Source organism: Phalacrocorax carbo, chromosome 4 (genome assembly GCF_963921805.1).
Source record: "Phalacrocorax carbo chromosome 4, bPhaCar2.1, whole genome shotgun sequence".
In the NCBI taxonomy this organism is placed as follows: Eukaryota; Metazoa; Chordata; class Aves; order Suliformes; family Phalacrocoracidae; genus Phalacrocorax; species Phalacrocorax carbo.
In genome coordinates, this window is record NC_087516.1 from 2,847,521 (window position 1) to 2,868,888 (window position 21,368).

General features: G+C 40.1%; 1 protein-coding gene across 3 annotated transcripts in view; it reads left to right on the forward strand.

The window, feature by feature from the left end:
- DNAAF9 (dynein axonemal assembly factor 9) overlaps positions 1-21,368 on the forward strand; it is a 75,354-nt gene that overhangs the window by 41,883 nt on the left and 12,103 nt on the right. For all 3 annotated transcript variants that reach the window (XM_064448829.1, XM_064448830.1, XM_064448831.1), the window contains 9 exons: positions 1,075-1,178; positions 5,056-5,202; positions 8,971-9,059; positions 9,300-9,398; positions 9,665-9,782; positions 11,596-11,684; positions 12,960-13,118; positions 15,718-15,843; positions 17,855-17,892. In XM_064448829.1, the coding sequence (XP_064304899.1) occupies positions 1,075-1,178; positions 5,056-5,202; positions 8,971-9,059; positions 9,300-9,398; positions 9,665-9,782; positions 11,596-11,684; positions 12,960-13,118; positions 15,718-15,843; positions 17,855-17,892 (969 nt within the window). The remainder of the gene's footprint in view (positions 1-1,074; positions 1,179-5,055; positions 5,203-8,970; positions 9,060-9,299; positions 9,399-9,664; positions 9,783-11,595; positions 11,685-12,959; positions 13,119-15,717; positions 15,844-17,854; positions 17,893-21,368) is intronic.

The following is a 21,368-nucleotide window of genomic DNA, read 5'->3' on the forward strand; positions in this document are numbered from 1 at the left end:
TGCAGTTCAATGTTTCGGTAACTCTTGGGATGGAGAGTTTCAAGTAGGTGGTATAAAGACTATTATGTAACACTTCAATGAGCGAGATATTTTCTTAGGTGTCAAGTGAAAATGAACTTGATCTTGTTCCCTTTCACCTACGCTGCAAGACAGTTTGCTGTGCTCTAATTTGGGCTCTACTGAGGTTGCAGCTATGTAGTCTGGCAAGATTAGGTGAAAAAAGGTGCTGTCACACAGGTGCTCCTCTTCCCTCTCTGTCACTTGTGACTTACTGTAGCAAGGTACGCATTCACGGCTAAAATACATCAAAGCATTTCGACCTTCTCCTTAGTATGCTATTACAACTGCTGTGCTATGGATTTTTGTAGGATGAACTTAACTGGGTCAATCAGTCTTGGCAATTAAACTCTCTGTGATTAATCACTTGTGGAAAATTTACATGTGTATCAAGTTGTTCTTGATACAATTCACTGACTTCCATCTTCAAGGAAGCCAGTTTAGTTTGGATTAGTTAATACTCTTTTTGGCTCGTTCTTCTGTTACAAAAGAATTAACATCTCTGATTTCTTTCTTTCCCCATTGACACGTTCTCTGTGAGGTGTGATATTCTGTGAGATTTGACAGAATTGTACTTGAAGCGTTGTATTTTGCATTTTTCTTCCTTGACCGCTCAGTAGAAGGCACACACCTGTGCCATGGCTTGGATTTTGTGAGCACTGGAAGCATCAACAGTGAACACCTTGTATATGTAAACTATTAAACCTCTGAACGCCTGTGTAATTATGTATGGCTTTGTCTCCATTCTGCTTGCTCTGAATTAAAGCCACAGAATATTTACAGTAAGTCAAATGTAATCATAGTCATGATTCCTGCCCTTGACAGTGAGATCCGGTAAAGATCGAATGGTTGTGCCCTGGATCCTGTCTAGATGCTCTGCAGTCCATTTGAGTAAAGATTTGGGATGTTAACTATGACAAAATTCTTCAGGAACATAGATTTTGTCCATGAAAAGAGGAGGCAGTTGTCACATGATGCTGAAATATTGACATACATCTTTTTTCTTCCAAATTCTAGGCAAATTGTACTTCTTTTCAGACGGCGTTCTCTTTTCTGATCCCCGCCATGGCAGCATTTCCATTTCAAAGAACCATATGAGTTCCATTTCTTTCTATGATGGGGTGAGTATTTTGTTTGTTCCTACTGTCATGAACTTCTTAATCATTTTTTAACAGTACTCCTGCAGGGTACTAGTGCAAAGTTTCAATTTCAGTTGCAGTTTTACACGCGTGTGTAAAACTAATAACCTACACTTTTGGTATTGGTTAGCTTAATCAATTACTGGTTAGCTAAACTGTAGGGAGGAGAGAATTTTGTGGTAGACTGAGTTATCAATGCGGTCTTACCAGTGTGGAAAATTGCTTTTTATTAAAAAGAGAATTCCGGAACATAGCGTTCATAAAACATCTAGCAGTCTTAAGTGACGGATAGAGAAAAGTTCAAGGCATTGTGAAGTCATATGGTGTATTGGAGGGTGAAATGCTTCCTTCTCTTCAAAATATATTTAACCTTCAGTCAAATGTTCATGGCAGTGTGCTACTTCTTCTCCGGAGAGGTCACGAGCAGTGTCTGTCTGCTGTCACCGAGCGTTGTGTAACTGACAGGGTGAAGGGAATGGCTGGTTCGTGTTTCCCAAGCTGAGGAGTGAGGTGGAGAGGCATGTTGCGTGTAATTACACGTATTCTGAGTAACTGCAGTAAAAGACACAGTGTTAGGCGTAGGCTTTTGCCATTCCTGTGATCAACGTGTATCGCTTCACTTGGCCAACTTGCCACGCTAATAGTTTGGTGTTCTGGCTTAGTGGGAATCGAGAGTTAGGTTAACGATGGCAACTCAGCTTTTTTCCCCCCTTCTTCAAGGCAGGCACGCTGGGTTAACTATCACTTTTTCAGAATGGAAAAGAGATTATTTTGGTTGGTTATTGTTTTCTAAACACTGGAAAAAAAAAAAAACCTGTTTCCTTCAGTTTCTATTTTCTCCAGGTACAGTATTACACATTTGTTTAATGACCTCCAGAAAGCATTGTGTTGCTATGATTTCATCATATAATGGAGGAAACCAGTAAAACACAATAAAAGTGTGTGATTCAATTGAGATGAAAACACAAAAGTGAAGAGAATCTTACCTTAGCTGCCTTTTCTTGTGTATCATATCGATTGCCCCGTGGTAGTTTAAGAAGCTGTTTTAACACTGACCTTCCTTCTATTGTTTGACTCAAGACACTCACTTTCATAAAACTAGCTATTTATGGGACCTGGCTATCATTCTTGAACTGATGCCAGATTTTTGTGTAAAGCTAAACCTTGACAGAGAGCATTTTATTGTTCAACTGACTTGGCATAATACAAGGGTGGAGAGCTTAAAATGTTAAGAAGTGACAGGAGAAGAAGGGTAATTGTTAGCATGCTTTTTCCTACAGTTATTGCAACAACAATATCGACTGAAAAAAAAAAAAAGGATAATTTGATGCTGGGGTTAAAATAAAAGATACACAGACTTCAAATGACGCAAAGTACAGTTTCTTAGCAGCTCTATCACAATGCCTGTAGGTGCTTCTCTTTTTACCTTGAAAATGTCTGCACTTCTGCCTTCAACATGTGTTGCAGGCTCCTTTATTCTGAGAATCAGGGTGCCTAGCTGCCACCTAAGCTCTTGAAGTCCTTGAGGCTCATAAACATCAAGTGCATGGAGGACAGGGTAGATTCCCCACAAAATGGTACCGTGAAGGTCTAAAGCAGAAACCATCCCAATCTCAGCAGCGTCAAACATAAATCTGCCATCTCATAAGGCATTCTAGCTTAGGCCCCACCTCGAGTGCTGGGCTCAGGTTTGGGCCCCTCGGGACAAGAAGGCCCTGGAGGGGCTGGAGCGTGTCCAGAGAAGGGCAGCGGGGCTGGGGCAGGGTCTGGAGCACAAGTGTGCTGGGGGGCGGCTGAGGGGGCTGGGGGGGTTTAGCCTGGAGCAGAGGGGGCTGAGGGGAGCCCTTCTCGCTCTCTGCAGCTGCCTGAGAGGGGCTGGAGTGAGGGGGGGGTCGGTCTCTGCTCCCAAGTCACCAGTGACAGGGCGAGAGGGAACGGCCTCAGGCTGCGTCAGGGGAGGTTTAGGTTGGAGATGAGGGAAAATGCCTTCCCTGCCAGAGCGGTCAGGCCCTGGCACAGGCTGCCCAGAGAGGTGGGGGAGTCACCGTCCCTGGGGGGGTTCAAACACTGTGCAGACGTGGCACTTGGGGACATGGTTTAGGAGGCCTGGGGGTGTTGGGCTGGCAGTTGGACTTGCTGATCCTAGAGGATTTTTCCAACCTTAATAATTCTATGGTTCTATGAGCCTGGGAGTAAAACAAAACCCATTAGGCTGCACTGCCACCCAGTCTCCAAACTCCCAGTTTTATTTCTTTTTCTTCTTCAGTGTCTCAATAAACTGTATCAAGGCATCTTTACTGTATAAGATGTGCTTGGTTTTAAGGTCTTGTTTAAGACCAAGTATTTAATCTCGTAAGTACCTGAACCCAGCATTCATTTTGGCCGTTAATCAAGTGAACAAATATTACTATGTAATACTTAGATTTCACAACATTAACATCTCATAAAACGTTGAAATTTATTCTTTTAACCTAATGTCCGTGGAGATCACTGCTGCTTCTTTTCAGCTTTTTTCAATTTGTAGAACCCTAAATATTTTCCAGGAGGAGGAGCACATTCGGGTGGACACTTGACATGTAGATTGCAGCATGTATGAGTTGGCCTTTTAGTCACTTCTCATGAAGTCTGTAAGCCACCCTGCAGGATCCAGGATCTGTGGACCATGTTCCAAAAGCCATTTTCCTCTTAAGAGAAATTGTTCTCTCTTAGGAGAACATTTTTGTCTGTTCTTCAGTAACCTCAGTGACTTTGAGAGTATTACTTTTATAATTAATCCCTCAGTCAGCAAAGGGTAGAGATTCTCTTTGCAAATGTCTCTGAATTGTTACCGATTCTTATGTAAGTGTTCCCCAACTTGAGCTTTTTCTTCTTGAAAATTAGTAAGTAGATTTTTTTTCCCGCTTCTCCTGTTGAAAGGGAGATGGGTGCTACTCAATTTCTGATTTGAACCTGAAGGAATGGAATACCTATCTTGGAGGGATTTTTTTCGTACTGCTGAATTGTGCTGTTTTTCTAATGCTTTGGTGTGAAAAGAGTTACAAGTCAAAGCTTGAGCGTAAAACGCTTCAGGATCCTGCAAAGTTGTACACAAATGCCTGTCTTGAAATCCAGAAAACCAAGGGTCAGTGTTGTTTTATTAGAGCAAAAATTGAAAAACCTGAGTTCAGGGCTTCTGAGGGAGAGTAATCTTGAGGGCTTCAGCTTCCTGCTGGCAAAGACATAATTCAGGTGAAGAAGCAATAGATTTAGCAGAACTTGTGCTCATTAACGAATCTGAGAAGAACAGGACACTTCTGACATGCAGGTGACCTATGCTTTAAATTGCAGGCCTGGTAGCTGTACTTCCTTGCAGCATGGTTCCTCTCAGGTCAGGAAAAAAAAAGTTTGCAATAGCACCATGCCATCCTTCTTTTTAGCTGATACTTATTTCATTCTTCCAGGCTGTCTGTGCCAGAGGAGATGTGTGGGTATAGATGAAGACGGCTTTGTTGGGAAGCATTAGCAGAGGAAAGGGTTCAAGGTCTAGTTTTTAGTGGAGGGAAAAGAGTAGATACTAGAATGCAAGCTTTTCTTTTCAAGACAAGACAAAGCTTTGTTGCTTAGAACAATCTCGGATCCTTTTTTAAAGCTTATGAGATCTCTAATAGCTGCGAAGTAGAAACTGAGGAGTACTGCAAGTGGCTGCAGTTGATCCTTCTGCTCCGTGCCTGTGCTAAACAAGGTGACGAACGTTCAGATCTTTATATGTGCCTAGCTATGACTGCAGTAGTTCTCTTCTGATCTCTATTCAATGTATTAAGCCTTTTTTTCACTTTCAGTAATGGTTAATTAGAATTTATCCTGTTTCTTCCTTTTCTAGGATTCAACCAGTATCGTTGCTGCTCTCTTTCTAGACATCAAAAGTTCCTTGCTTGCTCATCTGCCAATTGAATTCCATACCCGAGACAACTTTTTGATGATTGCACTTTTCCCCAAAACAAAGATTTATAAAGCTTTTTATTCACAGGTAAAGTAAAAAAATGTTTGGTTTGGATGGGGGGAAGGTGACACAATTACTCTTTGTTTCAGATGAGAGGCATGGGGTGAATTTATTGGTGTCTTAACTAATTAATGTGGAAAGAAGGAGTTTTTCTCACCTTAGTTGAGCCACTAAAGCTTGTCACCTGATAAGTAAATACAGGAGAGGTTACAGTTCAAGGTGTTACTTGCATCAGTCTTCACAAGCAGAACCTTTTCCTATATCTTGGTGAATAGGTACAATTTAGGAAGGAGAAGGGGCAGTTAATACTGAGGGAGCATTGAGTTAGGAAACACATTGAAGACCTTCTCCATGGAGCTGGGTGGGATTCACAGAGGACCAGAGAGAGGGCTGATGTGATTTTTGAGGCTGCTTATCTTTTCTATAAAAATCAGGGTGTTGCAGTAGGAAGGACTGTTAGAGATAACTTGTTGAACAGTGGCAGATAACGTAACAAGGGGCAGTAACCATAGATTGCAGCTTTGAAGATTCAGACTGAATGTCAGTCGGAGGTTGGTGCAGTGCGTGGAACAAGTCACCCAGACAGTGAATCTCCCTCCACCTTTGTAGCTTTTGAAAACTTGGCTGGACAAAGTGATGGCTGAGCTGATCTGTGCTGCCAGCAATAGTCCTGCTTTGAGCAGGAGGTGGGTCTGGAGACCTCCAGAGGCTCTCTTCCAATCAGAAACTCTGATTCTGTGACTTACGGTGTCTATCTTGCACACTCAAGGTTGTCCCAGGCCTCCCTAGTCCTTCACAGGAGCGTGATGGCTCCTGATCTTAGTACCTTGCATGTGTGAAAGACTTTAACTTATGTATGCATTCCTAGTGATTGTGTTGCTCGTTAAGTTTAATGCTCACCATGTGCTTTCATTTTGTCTTCTGAAGCCAGTGAGTGCTCTAAAAGCTTGTTCTCTAGTAGTTGCATTTTAAATGTAGTACTGGTGTATAATTGGCTACAGCAATTGTATGTAGTGGCAGAGGTTCTATTGTGTTTTTTCTGTGGTTAGACACATTTGGATCGCAATCCTTAGGGAAGTTGTGTTAAAGTCTTTAAGTATCCCATATGGCTTTGTATTATTCTGTAGATTGGCTTCATGCATTGTAATGCAGAGGCTTTTAATAAACAAAATTGTATAACAATAGCACTTTTGAGGAAATGAGCCTGGAGATTTTAGGACTTCACAAGGGTTTTAGTATCTGATTATAACACTGGATTGGAAAAGACCACCTAGCTCAGTGAGTACAGTCCCCACTGGCAGTATTAATGTTACCATAAAATTTCTCCTTCTTTTATCTGAAGTGTTTGATTCCTCCCACTGTTCCACTGTGTGAATGGTTGGGAATATTTTGTTTGTTTGTGTTTGAGTTTTCAGCCTATTTTATTAGGTCTACTTTTGTATCTGTTTTCTTTCTACTGCTTTACCAGCAGACATCTCTAAGGTATTCAGATATTTCAGACTATTCTTAATGGCTTATTTGTTCCGCTAAAATAAAACCAGATCCTTTTTAATCTGTGCTTATAAAAAGTTCTCTTTTCCTCTGATCATTGTAATAGTTTTCTTTTGATCTGTGTTTTTGGCTGTAGATTTCCAGACTCTGTGTAGTATCTGAGATGAGGGTGTTTGTTTCTTGTACAGAGGCAAGAATAGTGCTCTCTTCTGAAAACATTCAGGTGGTTTGCCTCGTCACTGCTGCCTTGAGTTAAGAGATGGTGCTCGTTTTTTGAGAAACTTCTTCAGGTCCTTTCTTTTTGCCGCCCACTGATATTTCAGCCGATTCTAGAAGTGTTTGTGCGCTCATTCTTGCGCTCATACGTAACTTCCTCCTACTTTTTTTTCCTGTTTCTTCCATTCTTAGTTAGATCTGTTTTGCAGTGAAGCGTGTCAATGCTGTGTGGACTTTCTCCCAACTTAGTTCCCCAAAATGCTGTCAGTTCACTTCAGTCTGTGCCAAGTTCATTGCAAAGGCTGTCATGGGGCATTCCTTAAGCAGCTCTGCTGGTGAATGTCCCCCGCCTTCTGCTGCTTTTTCTCGGCGCTATTTATTCCGGTCCTCCCTTGAGTTAGCTTTTTGCCGAGCGGTTCTATACTGAGTTTCGGTTTCTGCAGTTTAAGAGTTTCTCATCTGGCACCATACCAGTTGTTTTGTTCGAGTTCAAGTGGATGTTTTTTTTGTCTTGAAGATGTTATCTCATGAACGAAAACTATTTGTGAGATCAAGTGTACCTGATTGTGGAAGCCATGGAAACACATTATTGTATTTTGTTAGTATTTACCTTCAGGTATTTATTGATTTCCTCCAGACTTCTCTAAGCCTGCGTGCCATTGAAGTTGCACAGACATAGGAGTCATTCGACAGACCTGTAGTTACAACGATTCACTAAAATGGCAGTACTAGTTTTACTGTTCTACGGTCATATGGCGTGATGCCTCGCTTACTGGACCCGCGCTTTAGTTATTCCAAGCCTCCTTGAAACAGGGAATGGCAGTTACCCGTTCCTCCAGATCTGACTGTATTAAATTCCCTGTAACTGAGGCAGTTGCAAGTTTTTGAGCACACAGAACTGGAATCTGGTTTGCAGGTCCTGCAAAGACAGGGCAGTACCTTTCATGTCCTTGTTTTAATTGGTACTGCGGGAAGATTTGCTTAGGCTTTGGGATGTATCGATTTCTCAGGTTTTTTTCACTGTCTCTAATGCCATAGCAGCTCTTTTTTAAAATGTTCCTTAAATTATACAGAAGGGACCGATTTATTTCCTTTGAGTGTTCTGTCTCGGTCTGACCTGCGTTTTCGCTTTATCCTTAGCCCTTTGCCTTCTAAAAGGATAATTTTCTGTTGACCTTCTTTAGTTCCCTTATAGGAGTTCTCCTTAGTCTCTCATGTGTTTTGAAGTGGTTATTTGTTTGGTTGCAGGGCTCCTTCTACACAAGCAATATTGTCTTTGTTAATATCAAAAGTTTATTTTATTTTGATGTTGTTTTTATCTCAGTACCCTTGTGTTTAGGATGCCGATGTGTTAGTGGAAAGCAGTCTTTTCCTCCCCCAGCTGTTTTGTCTTGCAGCAAATTATTGTGAAAAAGGACAATGGTTGTTGCCTTTACTTATTAAAAGAAGGGAAATACCGAACACTTCAACGAGTGTGTGATTCAGCTGAATCTGATTTCTAGGTTCAGAGTGCCATTCATATTAATGTGACTTGGCTAGAGCAGTAGGATGCGGGCCAGAACACTGTTCCCTAGAGAGAGGAAGGGCTCCCTTTTCTTTTGCGAAGGAACGGAGTTTTTCTTAAATTTCCAGAAAGGATTGCTGCAATCTCACTTTGCGAAAATTACAGTACTACTTAAAGGAGACTTACTTCGATGCAGTTCCTGCTGTACTGCAGTTGGACTATAAATACCTAGCATATGCTATAACTAAAAGATACCCAATGATTGTTACTGTTACTGTGGTGGGTAAATTTTTTCCTTAGGATTTTTTTTGCTGGCTATGAAGGTGGGGGAAAACCAGACCATTTCAGTAAACTTACTTCTTAAAGCAGTTCCAGTGTAGCCAAAGAGAAGCTTACAAAATCTGATTTGTGGAGTCTTCTTCCATATTTTGCATTCTTGCAGCAAAACCAGTATTGTGAAATATTTAATGGCTAGTTAAAATGCATGTATTTTTTTTTTTAGTCGAACAAAAACAATTCCTAAACAAATTCAAAACAAATTTTGCAAAATAATCACGCTTATGCATAGGCCTGATTTGTTCTAGGTGTTCTCTTCGTGGCAAAACCAGACAAACTCAGGATTATCTTTAAGGGTTGTCCAGGAAGAATTCCTCTCTGTGGAACAAAAGAGACTGTGAGTTTGTGCCGCTTACTCCAGTGTAATTATACGTTAGCTCTGTGTGTGCTACAATCAGAAAAATGCCGTCACTCATTGAAGATTTTGATAATGATTTTAAAAGGAATTGTTGCATCCTTAGTGCAACACTCGCTTTATTTTCTTTTGAACTACTTAATATGTAGCCATCAGGTTTAAAGAAGATAAATTTCTAGGTTTCTTTTGTAACTAACCAATTAATTAATTTGCTTGTTTTAGGCATTCCCGTGTTCAGAAGCTATTTAACGCCTTGTCTTTTCCTTCTGGGGAAAGATGCAGGGAGCTTAAAATATCTGCTGCCCTTCCCGAATTAGAGAGGTGAGAAATTACTTGTGTTTTCAAGGGATCAGTTTGGTCAGAAATAACACAAAGATATCTTGGTGTATGTAATACTTGTCTAAAAATTGCTTATTTAATAACTCTGTCTTCACACTGGATATTTTTATTGTGAGATGAATTATTTCCTCTCTGGGAAGCCGCTGTTTGACCTTTTAACAATCTTATTTTAGTAATTTGCCAACTATTTATATGAATGAAGTCTTTTGGTCTTGGTTGTAAGAAAATAAAACTTTTATTTTTGAAAGGTTTGTGCAACATTTTACTGTCAGCAGCGTCAGTCACCAGCCAATAATGAGAGCACATCTTCCCATTTTATTGCAACAGTCAGAAATCATTCCTGATAGCAAAGCAGAAAGTGATAAGGTAAGGAAGCAACCCAACGATACGTCCTGTCCAAGTAGAGAATATTTAGCAAATATTCAGGCTGTCATTAGTTCTGTTGCAGGCGATGCAGTAAAGTACAGATGTGCGTTTAACCACCTCTGCCTCCTCCTCCAGTACCGCTGGTTCACGCTGAACTTGCTTCAAGTCTGTTCCTTAGAATGAACTGCTCTGCCCTGTTTTCCTGATCACGTTCCTTAACTTCTCATTTTCATTTAAACAATCTTTCGGAAGTGCCAACAGCCCTTCAGCCGGATAATACAGAGGTAGAAAATAAGGCATAGATCTTCAGATGAAGGGTTTTCTCTGGTGCCCTGAGAGAGTTATCCCTAAAGCAGTAGCTTGTTTTTATGAATTGCTGAATAACTGAATTGTTCTCGAGAACATAAAGGTCCTTTAAATAGCATAGAGGTAGCACATGATATTTAACATTTGCTGGTATTATCTGTAGAACACTTAGTTCTCTATAGGGGCAATAACAATTGTCAAACATAAGGAGCGCTTTAAATAGCGTTTCCAGGGAAAATATTTCTTTGTCGCTTTCTAGCATTTGAAATCTGCTGTAAGCAAGATGGTCAGAGCAGTAGGAGTATAGGGTTCCTCGCTGAATGCTGCAATACTCACGCTTAAATAAAGTATTAATTAACATATAAATTAACTAATATATAAATTAATTAGTAAATCTTTATTAATGTTTTAAAATTTGATTTTAGGGTTAAGTGTTTTTGTGTATGTCTAAAAACAAATAATCTTTCTATAATGTTCATACCAAATTCTATAAAACATGCCAACTTAGTACCTGTAATTTTTCTGGGTTACTTCTCCGTATCCGTTATCACGAATACTCCTTTTTTGTGGGCATCCAAAAGCGATGCTGAGGACAGGATACAAATAGTCTGCAGACAACTATCTTCAAATATTGCAAAGAAACTGGAGGAGGTAATTAGTCTGTTAGTAACACGATGATACGCAGTGTGACGGCTGGTTACCCAGTGACACGATAAGTTCAGCCCAGCACAGAGAGTTGTTTTGGTCGTGTTTCCTCCAGAGCTCCTTTGCTTACTTCTGTAGCACCCTCCGGTATAGTTCTACGCTATGTAACTGTAAGCTTTGGAGATATTCTCTGACTTCTCATCAGTATTTCTTTGGTTGCTCCCTCTCTAAATACCACCAGAAATACACATAATGGAAATGGAGGTGCTTTATGCAAAAAAGCTGTTGGTAGGTTACAGCTGCTGTTCTGCACCCTCTTACGATCCTACTCAAAACGCAGCGTTCCTGGAATAAATCTTGTGTATAGGATGCTCGGTTCAGCATCAGAAGCCTAGAGTTGCTCTTTGTGTTTGGCAAGGGTGACACACACCATCGCTTTTTGAACCGTTTGCTCAAATACTGTCCTATGTATTTCGAGGTACCCTTTTCGTCATAGGAAACACGACCTACTTGGTGTCTCTTGCAGTGTTTTGTCTGACTTTGCATCAATGCTTATGCTGCAGGCGAGATTTCAGCGTAAAGGTTTTGATAATAGTTTGCTGTATTTCTTAATTATCCTTTCACTGTGTTTAAGGTATGGAAACCAAGAGAAAACACGTCTTTCTGAAATGATGCATATCTGAGTAATTGCACAAACACAGTTACAGCTCTACACTCTTGCTGTTTCTGTGGTTAGTCTCACTTAATTTGGTGTTTGGACTTAAAATTTCATCAAGATAGAGCGCCTTACCTGTGTGCAATGGTTGCTGCTCATTTCTAGTCTTCAAGTTGCCCCAATTCTTATCTCTTCCCTGTGTTTTAGGTGGTTATCACCATTATAACTGGCCTTCCAGGATGTCGTTGCAGCGATCTGTGCACTTTTCTTGTAACTTTTAACAAGGAGCACGGAAGGTTCGTACCATTCTGGGTTCACAGTCCAAAGCAGCGGTCGTACTAATCACCCAGGAACTGCTCAGCATGAAGGACAGTCAAACTGTCGGTGTTTCACTTCATTTACTTTTTTTTTTAATATACCAATTTCTAATTTGTATACTTGTGTTATAAGAATAAATTCAGTAAGTATTATCAGGCACCATAACTAGTTCTGCACAGCACACTGTAGGGTAGGGTATATTACTTCAGTTCCGTTACTTTGGGTATCTCAATTAACTCTGTTATGCTGGGTAGATTTACCCTTAGAGTTCAGACATTTAGACAAGCAAAACAGCACAGGAGACTTCTTTGGTGATCTTCCATACTAAGTATACCCCAGGTACCACTGCGGATCTAAGACGTGTGTCTGGAACCATCACTGATGCTGCCTTAAGCAAGTATGGAAGTCGCCACAGCTTGAAGGAAACAGATGAAGAGCTTCCGTTTATTGCCTTGTGCTAGTCAGTCTAAAATGCGTTTTTCTTGGAGAAAAAGCTGTATTAACAGTCCCTCTACAGCACTGTTTTTACTCTGACCTGGTTTTTAGTCTACAATAGCAGGAGATATATTCAGGACATCTACTGTAGGGCAATAAGATAAATCTATTGTAGGAATTTGCCATTCTGTGTGTTGATATACCTTCAGAAAAAAAAAAAAAATTCTTATCGTTTTATAATCTTACAGCCAAACACCTTGGCATTTCATCTTAGTAATATTTTGGGGCTTTTTTTTTTTTGTAAGACTTTTAACTCAGAGTCTTGATATTAGCAAGTTGATTCAGAACAATTTTGTGGTTCTGTTTTTAGGGCAGATATATAAGGTGACTTCTGAATGTTCTGGAATAATACATTTCATCATGTTTTACTGCAGGTGTCATCGTTACTTTTTACTTTTGCAGTGAAATATTTTCATGCCCAGAGTCTTTTGAGTTGGATTCATATAATTTTTGTTTACTGCATCACTAACAAAAATCAGAATTACTCCTAGGATGTGCTGCTTTGAAGAAGCTGTTGAACAATGTTATATTAAAAAACAACAACAAAAACCCACAAAATCTTTTGGCAATAATGTAAAGAATGTGCTTATGCTGGAAATGCTAGAAAGCCAAGTAAATTCCTCTTTCCCATGTGGCATGAGAAATGTGGAATCTTAAGGCTTGTCAAATTTATTTTTGGTCTGTTGGTGGAAAATAAAAAGAAAACACAAATATTATGTCATGGAATGTTAATTCTTTCCTTGTTTTCTGTTGTTTAGGTGGATAGTCTATCGGCAAACTATGGATAGTCCTGAATGCTTCAGTGCAACCCACTTCCAGCGTTACCTCTCCAGTGTACTGGAGGCTCAGCAAAACCACAGCGTCCGTCAGTCTGCTTATGCTAAAAAGAACAAGCGTCTCTTAGTGGTCTTGCAAGGGTAAATGTTTGAAACTGTTTGAACTGTTGCATAGAATAAAGGATTTTCTGTTCCCTTCCTATTTTCAACGCATTTTTAAACTTCCCTGTCACTCTGAAGCAGCCACATTTCTGTGCTGAAGTGTGGTGCTCGTGAATTCTGTGTTACGTGTGTACTAAACTCAGCTCTTCTGCAGTCTGTTAATTTTATTTCTTGCTATTCCATTGGAAAAAAGGTGTCCGTAGGCTTCCTTCAGTCATGTGGAAGGAAGGACTTCTTTATTTAGGAAGTTGGCTGTGAATTTGGGCTTCTCAAAAGAAGTTTTCTTGCCCTTTCCAGCTGCATCTGAGACTGTTGTTAAATGGCACTTTATTTATTGGTGCAGCTGTGTGTGGTTTCTTTTTGGGTTTTGTCCCCCTGGAGGACTTAGATAGAGAGGCATTTGCCCTTCAGAGGCTGGTGAGATTTCTTCATGTTGGTTATTGATCTTTAAAGACTGCTGGAGAACTGGCTGTCTGTCTTTAAAGCCATGGATTTAGGTAAGGGCAATAGAGCAGAGAGAGCTTGAGATTGTGGTGCAAGTTGTGCTCCAGAGCTGCAGGAGAATATTACTGAGTATTATCTGCTATAACATTATCTTAATATTTAGGAGCGTTGCGTGCTGTAGTCCCTGTTAGTACACTAATTATTGCTACTTTTTCCCAATAGACCTGTATTTTGCTGATAACAAAACAAAAAACCCCATGGAATAAACGCACAACTCTTTACAGAATGCAGAAAAGCATCTTAGCTGAGTTCTCGCCCTACCTTTCATGTGTAATTTTCTTTGAAAGCTTGCTAAAATACTGAAATTGTTTTGATGAGAAAATGGGGGTGGAGCACCTCCCTATTTCTTTCAGAGGAAGATCTATTGTCTTCAAGGCAGCGCGTTTTGGTAAACTTTAATTTGAGTTCCTTCAGAACAGAAATTAACTTTAGGAAGTGTGACATGGTGAGACATGAAGACTATAATTACATCTCTCAAGTGCTTACAGTACCTTAAACGTTTGAAAGATCAGTGAGTGCTAGAGATTCTTTAATAAATAAACTTGGTAGTTTCCAGAATTAAATGGTCCGTTCAGGTTGCAGTGTTTTTTCCTCCAAATAGAGGAGGAAAAAGCTATTGTGACTCCTAATGGATTCTTTTAAACAGCGAGCAAGTGTGATGCAGTAAGCATAAGAATCAATCTTTGCTTTCTCCCAAATATTTAGCATCTTTGTGCGCATAGTTGCTTCTTTGTCTTTGCAGTTCCGTTAGTCCTTGCTTTGATTCTTTGGCTGTATTAGCTACAGAAAATGTGACACAAACATTCAAAGTTGATAAAAGATAGGAAGAAAGGCAATTTTGCATGTGTGCGAGTTGTTATCCAAATAAATATCTGCGCAATTTTGGCATAACATGGTATGTTTTGAGCCTTTGTACTTCGGAATGAACGGCTCTGTAAAGATCATGATCTCTTAAACTGCTCTAGGAAAGCAGGCTGTCAAAAATACGCTGTTTACTCGATACAGCAGGAGATATCGAAGTAAGACTGATTAACACGTTTTCGATAAATGCCAGGGGTTTTTTTGTGGTATAAAGGTGAAGCCATTTCTGTTGGATGTTCCCATTTCATGTGCAGCACTTGAACTAGTATCATCTACAGTAAGTTTGCCGACTCTTTCTGAGTCATGAGGTAACATAAACTAGCTTGAGGCAAGTGCTACCCTAGTCTGGCTGGGATGGTTTTGCTTCCCAGGCTACCAAGTGCTCATCTGTTTCACGAAGGGCATAGATGCGGAGCGTAGCATTTTCGTCATTATGGTCCATTCTGATAGTGGTAAAAAGCAGGAGTTTTTTCCATGTTAGAATGAGATACTATTTTTCCCCCTTAAAGTTAGTAGGAGTGGTACAGAGTCCAGGGATGCACAAGGTAACTGATATTCTGGTAGCAGCGCTGGCTTCAGGGATGGTTAATTAGAGGTTTTCCATTCTTTTCTGAGTAGTTGAGTGTTGGCATAGACAGCTGTAAAGTAGTTGGAGTTCTCTAAATAATGTAGTAACTGACAGTGCAGTTTTGAGAGGTGGTTGTAACTGGCTGAGAAATAAATATCTGGAATAAAAACTCAGGTTCAGCTGAACTTTACTATCGTACAGAAGTGTAATACAGAGGTGCCTGGAGTACTGATAAATAAGGGACACATTAATTATAGAAGCACGTTTAAATTGGAATGCTGAGAAGGTAGGGGTGTTGCTTTTTAATTTAATATTTTATTTGAGTCATACTTAGTGCGGGACATGCTTTGCAGTAGCATAACATGCTTGTGTTTACGTTATGTGCTTTGAGCTTCCTAAAAGCCGGAGTTTTCCATTGTTCAGTGTGAGGTTTGTACTGCTTTTCTCTGTAGCTGTCAATTAATTTGTAATGATATTGCAGTCTGCTTACTTTGTCTGGATTTGCCAATCTTTGAACTGCTTTATAACTATTTTAGTAGGCTTTTTTAGAAATCTAACCTTCTCATGAGCAATTGATGTCTTACTCGACACTGAAATGTGTCATTCTGTTTCGCTGAAAGCATGTTTCATTTCATTTTCTTACAGGTACACTGATGTTATTGACGTCGTACAGGCTCTGCAAACTCATCCTGACCCAGATGTGAGGTCGTCTTTCATCATTGGAGCCGTTAATACTTGTGTAGAGCCGCTGAGTTGCTATATGGAACACAGGTATACTTTAAAATATTTTTACTGGTTTGAAAACAGCTACGTAAGTTTATGAGATCACTTTGATAGTAATTAGAGATATATGACGGTTAAATGTCATTGAACTGTCTTAAATCTCATAAAACTGCTAGGTGATCTATCTCTGATGAACTTTGAAGCTCTCTTTGGTTTATAAGGATGATCCCTGGTTTCCACTAAGTGTACAGCTATATATAATAAAAGTTTAGCTTGCGGAAGAATGAACAAAGATTGTCATTATCATACTGCTTAAATACATATACTCTGGCTAAGGGCTTCGTAAAATCCGGACAGTCAACTGTCCTCTCGTGTGCTTTTTAAATCATCTGTTTTCTTACGATCTTCTTGCAAAAAAGACTGAAAATTGAGACGTGCATCTCAGTTTGGGTTATTGATTGTGTCGCTACTTTTGGATATTAAGTGAAGACTTTACAGATTTAAAATACAGAACTTATGGGAAGCAGTCCCAAATTTAGTGGAAGAGAATGACAAAGCACGGAAGCAGAAGCCTTGCAAGTATTAAAATCTGATATCCTGGGTTACTGCAGAGGCAGGGTGGGGAGGAAACGGTAGCAAAGCCAAGTCGCTGATGTCTTTAAATAGTGTGGTATGGTTACTGTTTCATAGTATAGCTATGTGCTCCACGCTTCAAACATGGAACTAATTTTATTGGCCTGTCTGTAAAGTTATGATCCTTAAATTTTGCAATTGTGCCTTGCAGCTGATATGATAAAAGTTAAAGCAGTTACAATTTTCAGAGTTGTTAGCATTGCTGCTATTTGCGATAAAACTCTGCATGACAGCTTAGAGGCGAACTGCCCAATCACTTTATAAAAGTGCATTCCGTAAACCTCCTAGCTATTTTTAAAACACTAACCAATATGCTTCTTGGGCTTTGCACTAGTCAATAAATAGGCATTACCTTACTGCTTCTTTTTGTCTCCATGACAAAGGTTGTAAATGAATAATAAAGACTACATAAAATATTGTTGAGTTGATGCTGGAGTGCTGTTTCAACTTGTTCTTTCCATAATTAGAGGAAAGCAAAGTTCCATTCCTAGGTCGTTGTTGTTGGTTTGGTTTTTTTTTTTTTAAAAACTTACCAACATGTTACTGGTCATGGTACCGAGTAGTATTTATAGCAGCAGTGGCCTGCAGTCCTTTGACTAACATTGTTTGTCTCGTGAAGTGTGGTAGCAATTGAAGGAAGAGGCTTAGCCTATGCTGTGGACTATTTGTGTCTCGCTTTGAAGTTTCTTCTGAAAGGAACTTTCCAAGTAGCCACGTACTGCCAATGACAAATCTTTCAGTGGGGAAGCTTTGGCGGTTTCACTGTGAGAATCGAGAGGAGTGATTTTTAATGTCTGACTTGAAACTTTTGCAGTCAAGAAAATCAGAACCATTTCTTTACTGTAGAGATCTAACTCTTTCATGAGCCTAGGGTGAAGCTCTTCCCTGTGTTGAATAGCAAGCCAGGGCAGGGGAGGGGTAGTTGAAGTTGATAAAGTACTGTTTCTGGAGTTTTTGCGTGTGTGATAAAGCTCATAAAAATAATTGTCGCTTAACTGACACAGTACCAGAAATTGGTACGGTATGTACAGAAAACATTAAGTGCGTAGAATCTTTCCAGGAAGAGTTCCCACCATGTGTGCAAGGCACAATTCTTTAGGGCAAGCTTAAAGTTCCTATTGTTTAAATAGGAATTAAAGTAATGTCGAAGCCTTTCTGACTTCCTAGAATACTGAATAGATTGCGTGGTGGGAATGAGCTCTTAAATCCATTAAAGAATTAAAACCATCTACAAAACTAATTTTTGGGGAAGAACTCCTGAAAGGCATAGCCAGTGAGGAATGTTCCAGTTACATGGATCGAGGAAAGGAAACGTGGAAAAGGGTTGGATAGTAAGACTCTAGCTGTCAGTGTCCAAATGAATGTAAATGCTTTCCTTAATAATATCCATTCTTGACACACAAACTTCTGGGTTTGTTTTTTTCAGGCTTCTTTTTCCCAAGTTCTTGGACCAGTGTTCACAAGGTATGTGTCACTTTTCTTGGATTTGAGCTAGACAGCACCAGTAGCTGAGCCATATGGCCAAATAAATACACTGTAAGTGCATGTAGTCAAAGGATCACGATAAACTCTTGGAGGTAAGAACGATCTGTGCAGAACAATCTTTCCCCTGCCTGCGTTACTAAACACCATAGGTGCCTGGAGAAGATGGAAGAACACGATGCATTCCGGTTGTCCTCATCTGGAGGATCGGTTACCTGAGACCATGAGTTCAACTGCTTGCCTTGAGCGGTTGGAACTCGTGCTGTGTTGTTAAACTAGGAGCAAAATGGATTGGATTTGAGTTCCATCCTCTTTGGGGAGGCACGAGGAAAGAGAGTTCTCCTTTCATTTCTGCTATTTTAGAAAGGGAAAGATGAGCTGGTTCCCTTGTTCCCCATATGCTCTTCGTAATGCAGCGTGGAGGATCCTTGCAGGGTTCATCTGACATTGCAGCGGACAAAAACGCTCACTTGCAAAAGAACTGTTTCTTCCCTGTATATTCAGTTTTATATCCTGTCCCTCAAGTGCATCGCCCTCTGCATCATCCTCCTTGTCAGGCTTGGAACTTAGAGCAGCTGCTGGCATAAATAGGATACCATCCATCCTGACCTACCATCAAATAAGTTCTTTAAGTTTCAAGCAGCAAATTCAGCTATAGCACCTTTATAGTTGTTTTTAACAGTTGTATGGCTGATTAACAACATTAAGACCAGTACATCGTGTGTGTTTATATGAGAAGAGACCTCTCCAGTCAGATAATCTTTTTTTAGGCAGACTATAAGCTCAGCCTGAAATTGGGTAGATCAGTTTATTTTGTTTATTTATTTCTTGCACAGAAGCTGTAAGATGACACCTTATAGCATCTCTTGGTTATATGCAAAGTTGTTTTACAGACGAAAACATCACCATTGTTAAATATGCCAATTGTATGTTTGGGAGCAAAGAGGCTTCATGATTTTTGTAAAGCATATGTATTTTTAATCTATCCCTCTTGTTTCTTGGCTGCTTCTGTTGAACATGCTATTCCCCAGGCTGCAAAGATATCTTTTTTTTTCCTTTAGATGAGTGCATAAATAAGGAATTAAACGAAACAGTGCTCTTCAAAATGTAGTAGAAATAGAGATGGCAGTGACCATTTAAATAGCTTTAGTAACAAATTATTTTCTATGTAGGCACCTTCCAGTTCTCAGAAAGCTGTTTTTCTTCTGGATTACACTACCTGTTGGTCAGTTCAGTATCATGGACTGTTGCCTGCTAACCCAGGGCCAGTTTCTGTGGGATACTGGTGCCTACAAGGTTTGGGCATAGGGGTGTGCAGAGCCAAAGCTCGCAGGTCCCCAGGCTCAGGGCAGTCTTCTGTTACTTCCGAGGTTGCGTCGGGGTTCCCAGGCAAGAATGACTGCTAGTGCCCGAAAGCCGTTCCCCTTAGGCAAGGAAAACGAAGCGGGGAGTAATGGAGAAAGGATATGGGTGAGGAGCGTGCGACCAGATGCACAGGTTTCTGATTTGCTAGATATTTTCTGCCTTGAATCTTTTTCTTCTTAACTTTAAGCTTTGCCAGCTTAGTCCTTGACAATCACCTATTCTCTCCAAGGCATGGTGCTTCTAACTGTAATTTATGCTTCGTAACATTTATGTTATACAGCCTTTTTATTGTTCTCTGCCAGCTTCACAGAAAGCATAACGATGTTTTTAATTAAATTTGATTTTTAAAGCAATATCAAGTTTGGGGATATTAAGAAAAAAAATCCCTACTGTGCATAGCACACCCACAGTGTGGTGGTTGTTGATTAGTTTATTCATACTTTTCATCTTAATTGCATGATGTACATAATAATTTCAAGCACGCGTGTGACTGAAATTCCTAAGAGTGCTTGCTGTTCTTCCCCCCTGCCCCATGTCTCTCGAGCAACTGTGTATTGGAGAAAACTTAGATGTTTCTGAAATTGGAGTGGAAACTTCTGTGGGGGATTAAAAAACAGAGAAATACCACTGATGGAAATTTGCTTGGGCTACTCTTAAAATTCTAACTTGAAAGGGTCAGCGATGCAAGTAACAGTGACTGGGAGCATATGGTACAATGTAAGTAGCCGAGAAGCATTTGGTATAGAAATCTCTGTGTAAAGAAGCCTCTGCAAGGATTAGCATACTTTAAAGACTTCTGTAAAGAGTAGGCATAACTGCACGCCGCAGTTCATGGTGTGAGCTTCATTGCATATTCTGCTTTAAATAGTGATGGGGCAGGGGAAACACAGCCTGGTTCAATCGTCCATGGATATGCAAGAGTTCGTTACTCTGTCTTACGCCGTACCTGTAGTTACAGGGAAGTGTCTGAAACGAGCTGCACATCTTGAGCAAAGGAATACCCTTCCTTACACGTTCTGGACAATACTGACATCCTAGGGAGTCCCGGAGAGCTGGCACAGCAGAAATTCATGCTGCTGTAATGCCTTCTTGATATAATTGGAAAGCAGCGATCCTGTAACACTGAAATTAGTCGGATGATAAGTGTGATATGTCATCTCGCATTTTTTCCTTAATGAAATCCCTTCCAGTGCCCAAGGCTTGACAGCTGTGATGGTTGGTGTGTTATTGCTGACTCCCTTCAGAGGCGTCTGCAGCGGTTGGTTCTCATTTAACATGAAACTTGTCTTATACCTGGCAAGACAGCAGGTGTAACGTGAAGGCTTTGGTGCCATGATCAAATCTTGGAAAGTTTTGGGTTAAGACGAGTGACTGTTTCTTCAGTGAAATTAGTGACACAGTGCGCAAGGTGAAGGGATACTGTTAAGTCTGAAAAAGAAGTTGCTTTTCTGGTGACAGAGCTGGGACTTTTGGAGAATTGGGCCTCGGGAGAAACAGTTATCCTACTTGTTTTCTCTGTTACCTTTTTTGATGCTTTTTGGGTTCAGAGCTGCTGTCTGATTACCATTTCGGGGCCTTTCTTTGAAAACAGAGACCAAAAAAACCCCAAACTCTTCTCTTATTTTGGAAGTGGCAACTGTCACAGTCCAAAGTACTGATTTTTATTTTCTGTTAGCTGTTTAGCCTGACTTCTAGCATCTTGAATATTCCAAGAGGCTTTAAACATCAGCCTTTCATGTTAAACTAGTGCTTCTCAAATTGATCTGTCTGGGAATTTATTCTTTTAAGTAATTGATTCTTCTGATTAATTGAGTCTAAATTGCTTCTGTTACACGGACTAATTGAAAGAAAAATGTCTTGACCTGGTATAGCTGTATTTTGGCAAAGCAGGCCTTCCTCATTAGTGCAGTCATCTTCAGTGACACGGTACTGATAGGCTCGTGTTTTTAATTTTTTAAATTTTTTTGTAAGACTGTTTTCACCAAATCATACAAACCCACAGATTACAACATCCTGCCTCTTTCCCCTTGAGTCATTCCAGTGACTGAAGAGGGTTGTCTCCTTCAGGAGGTATTACTGCTGCGTGTCTACGG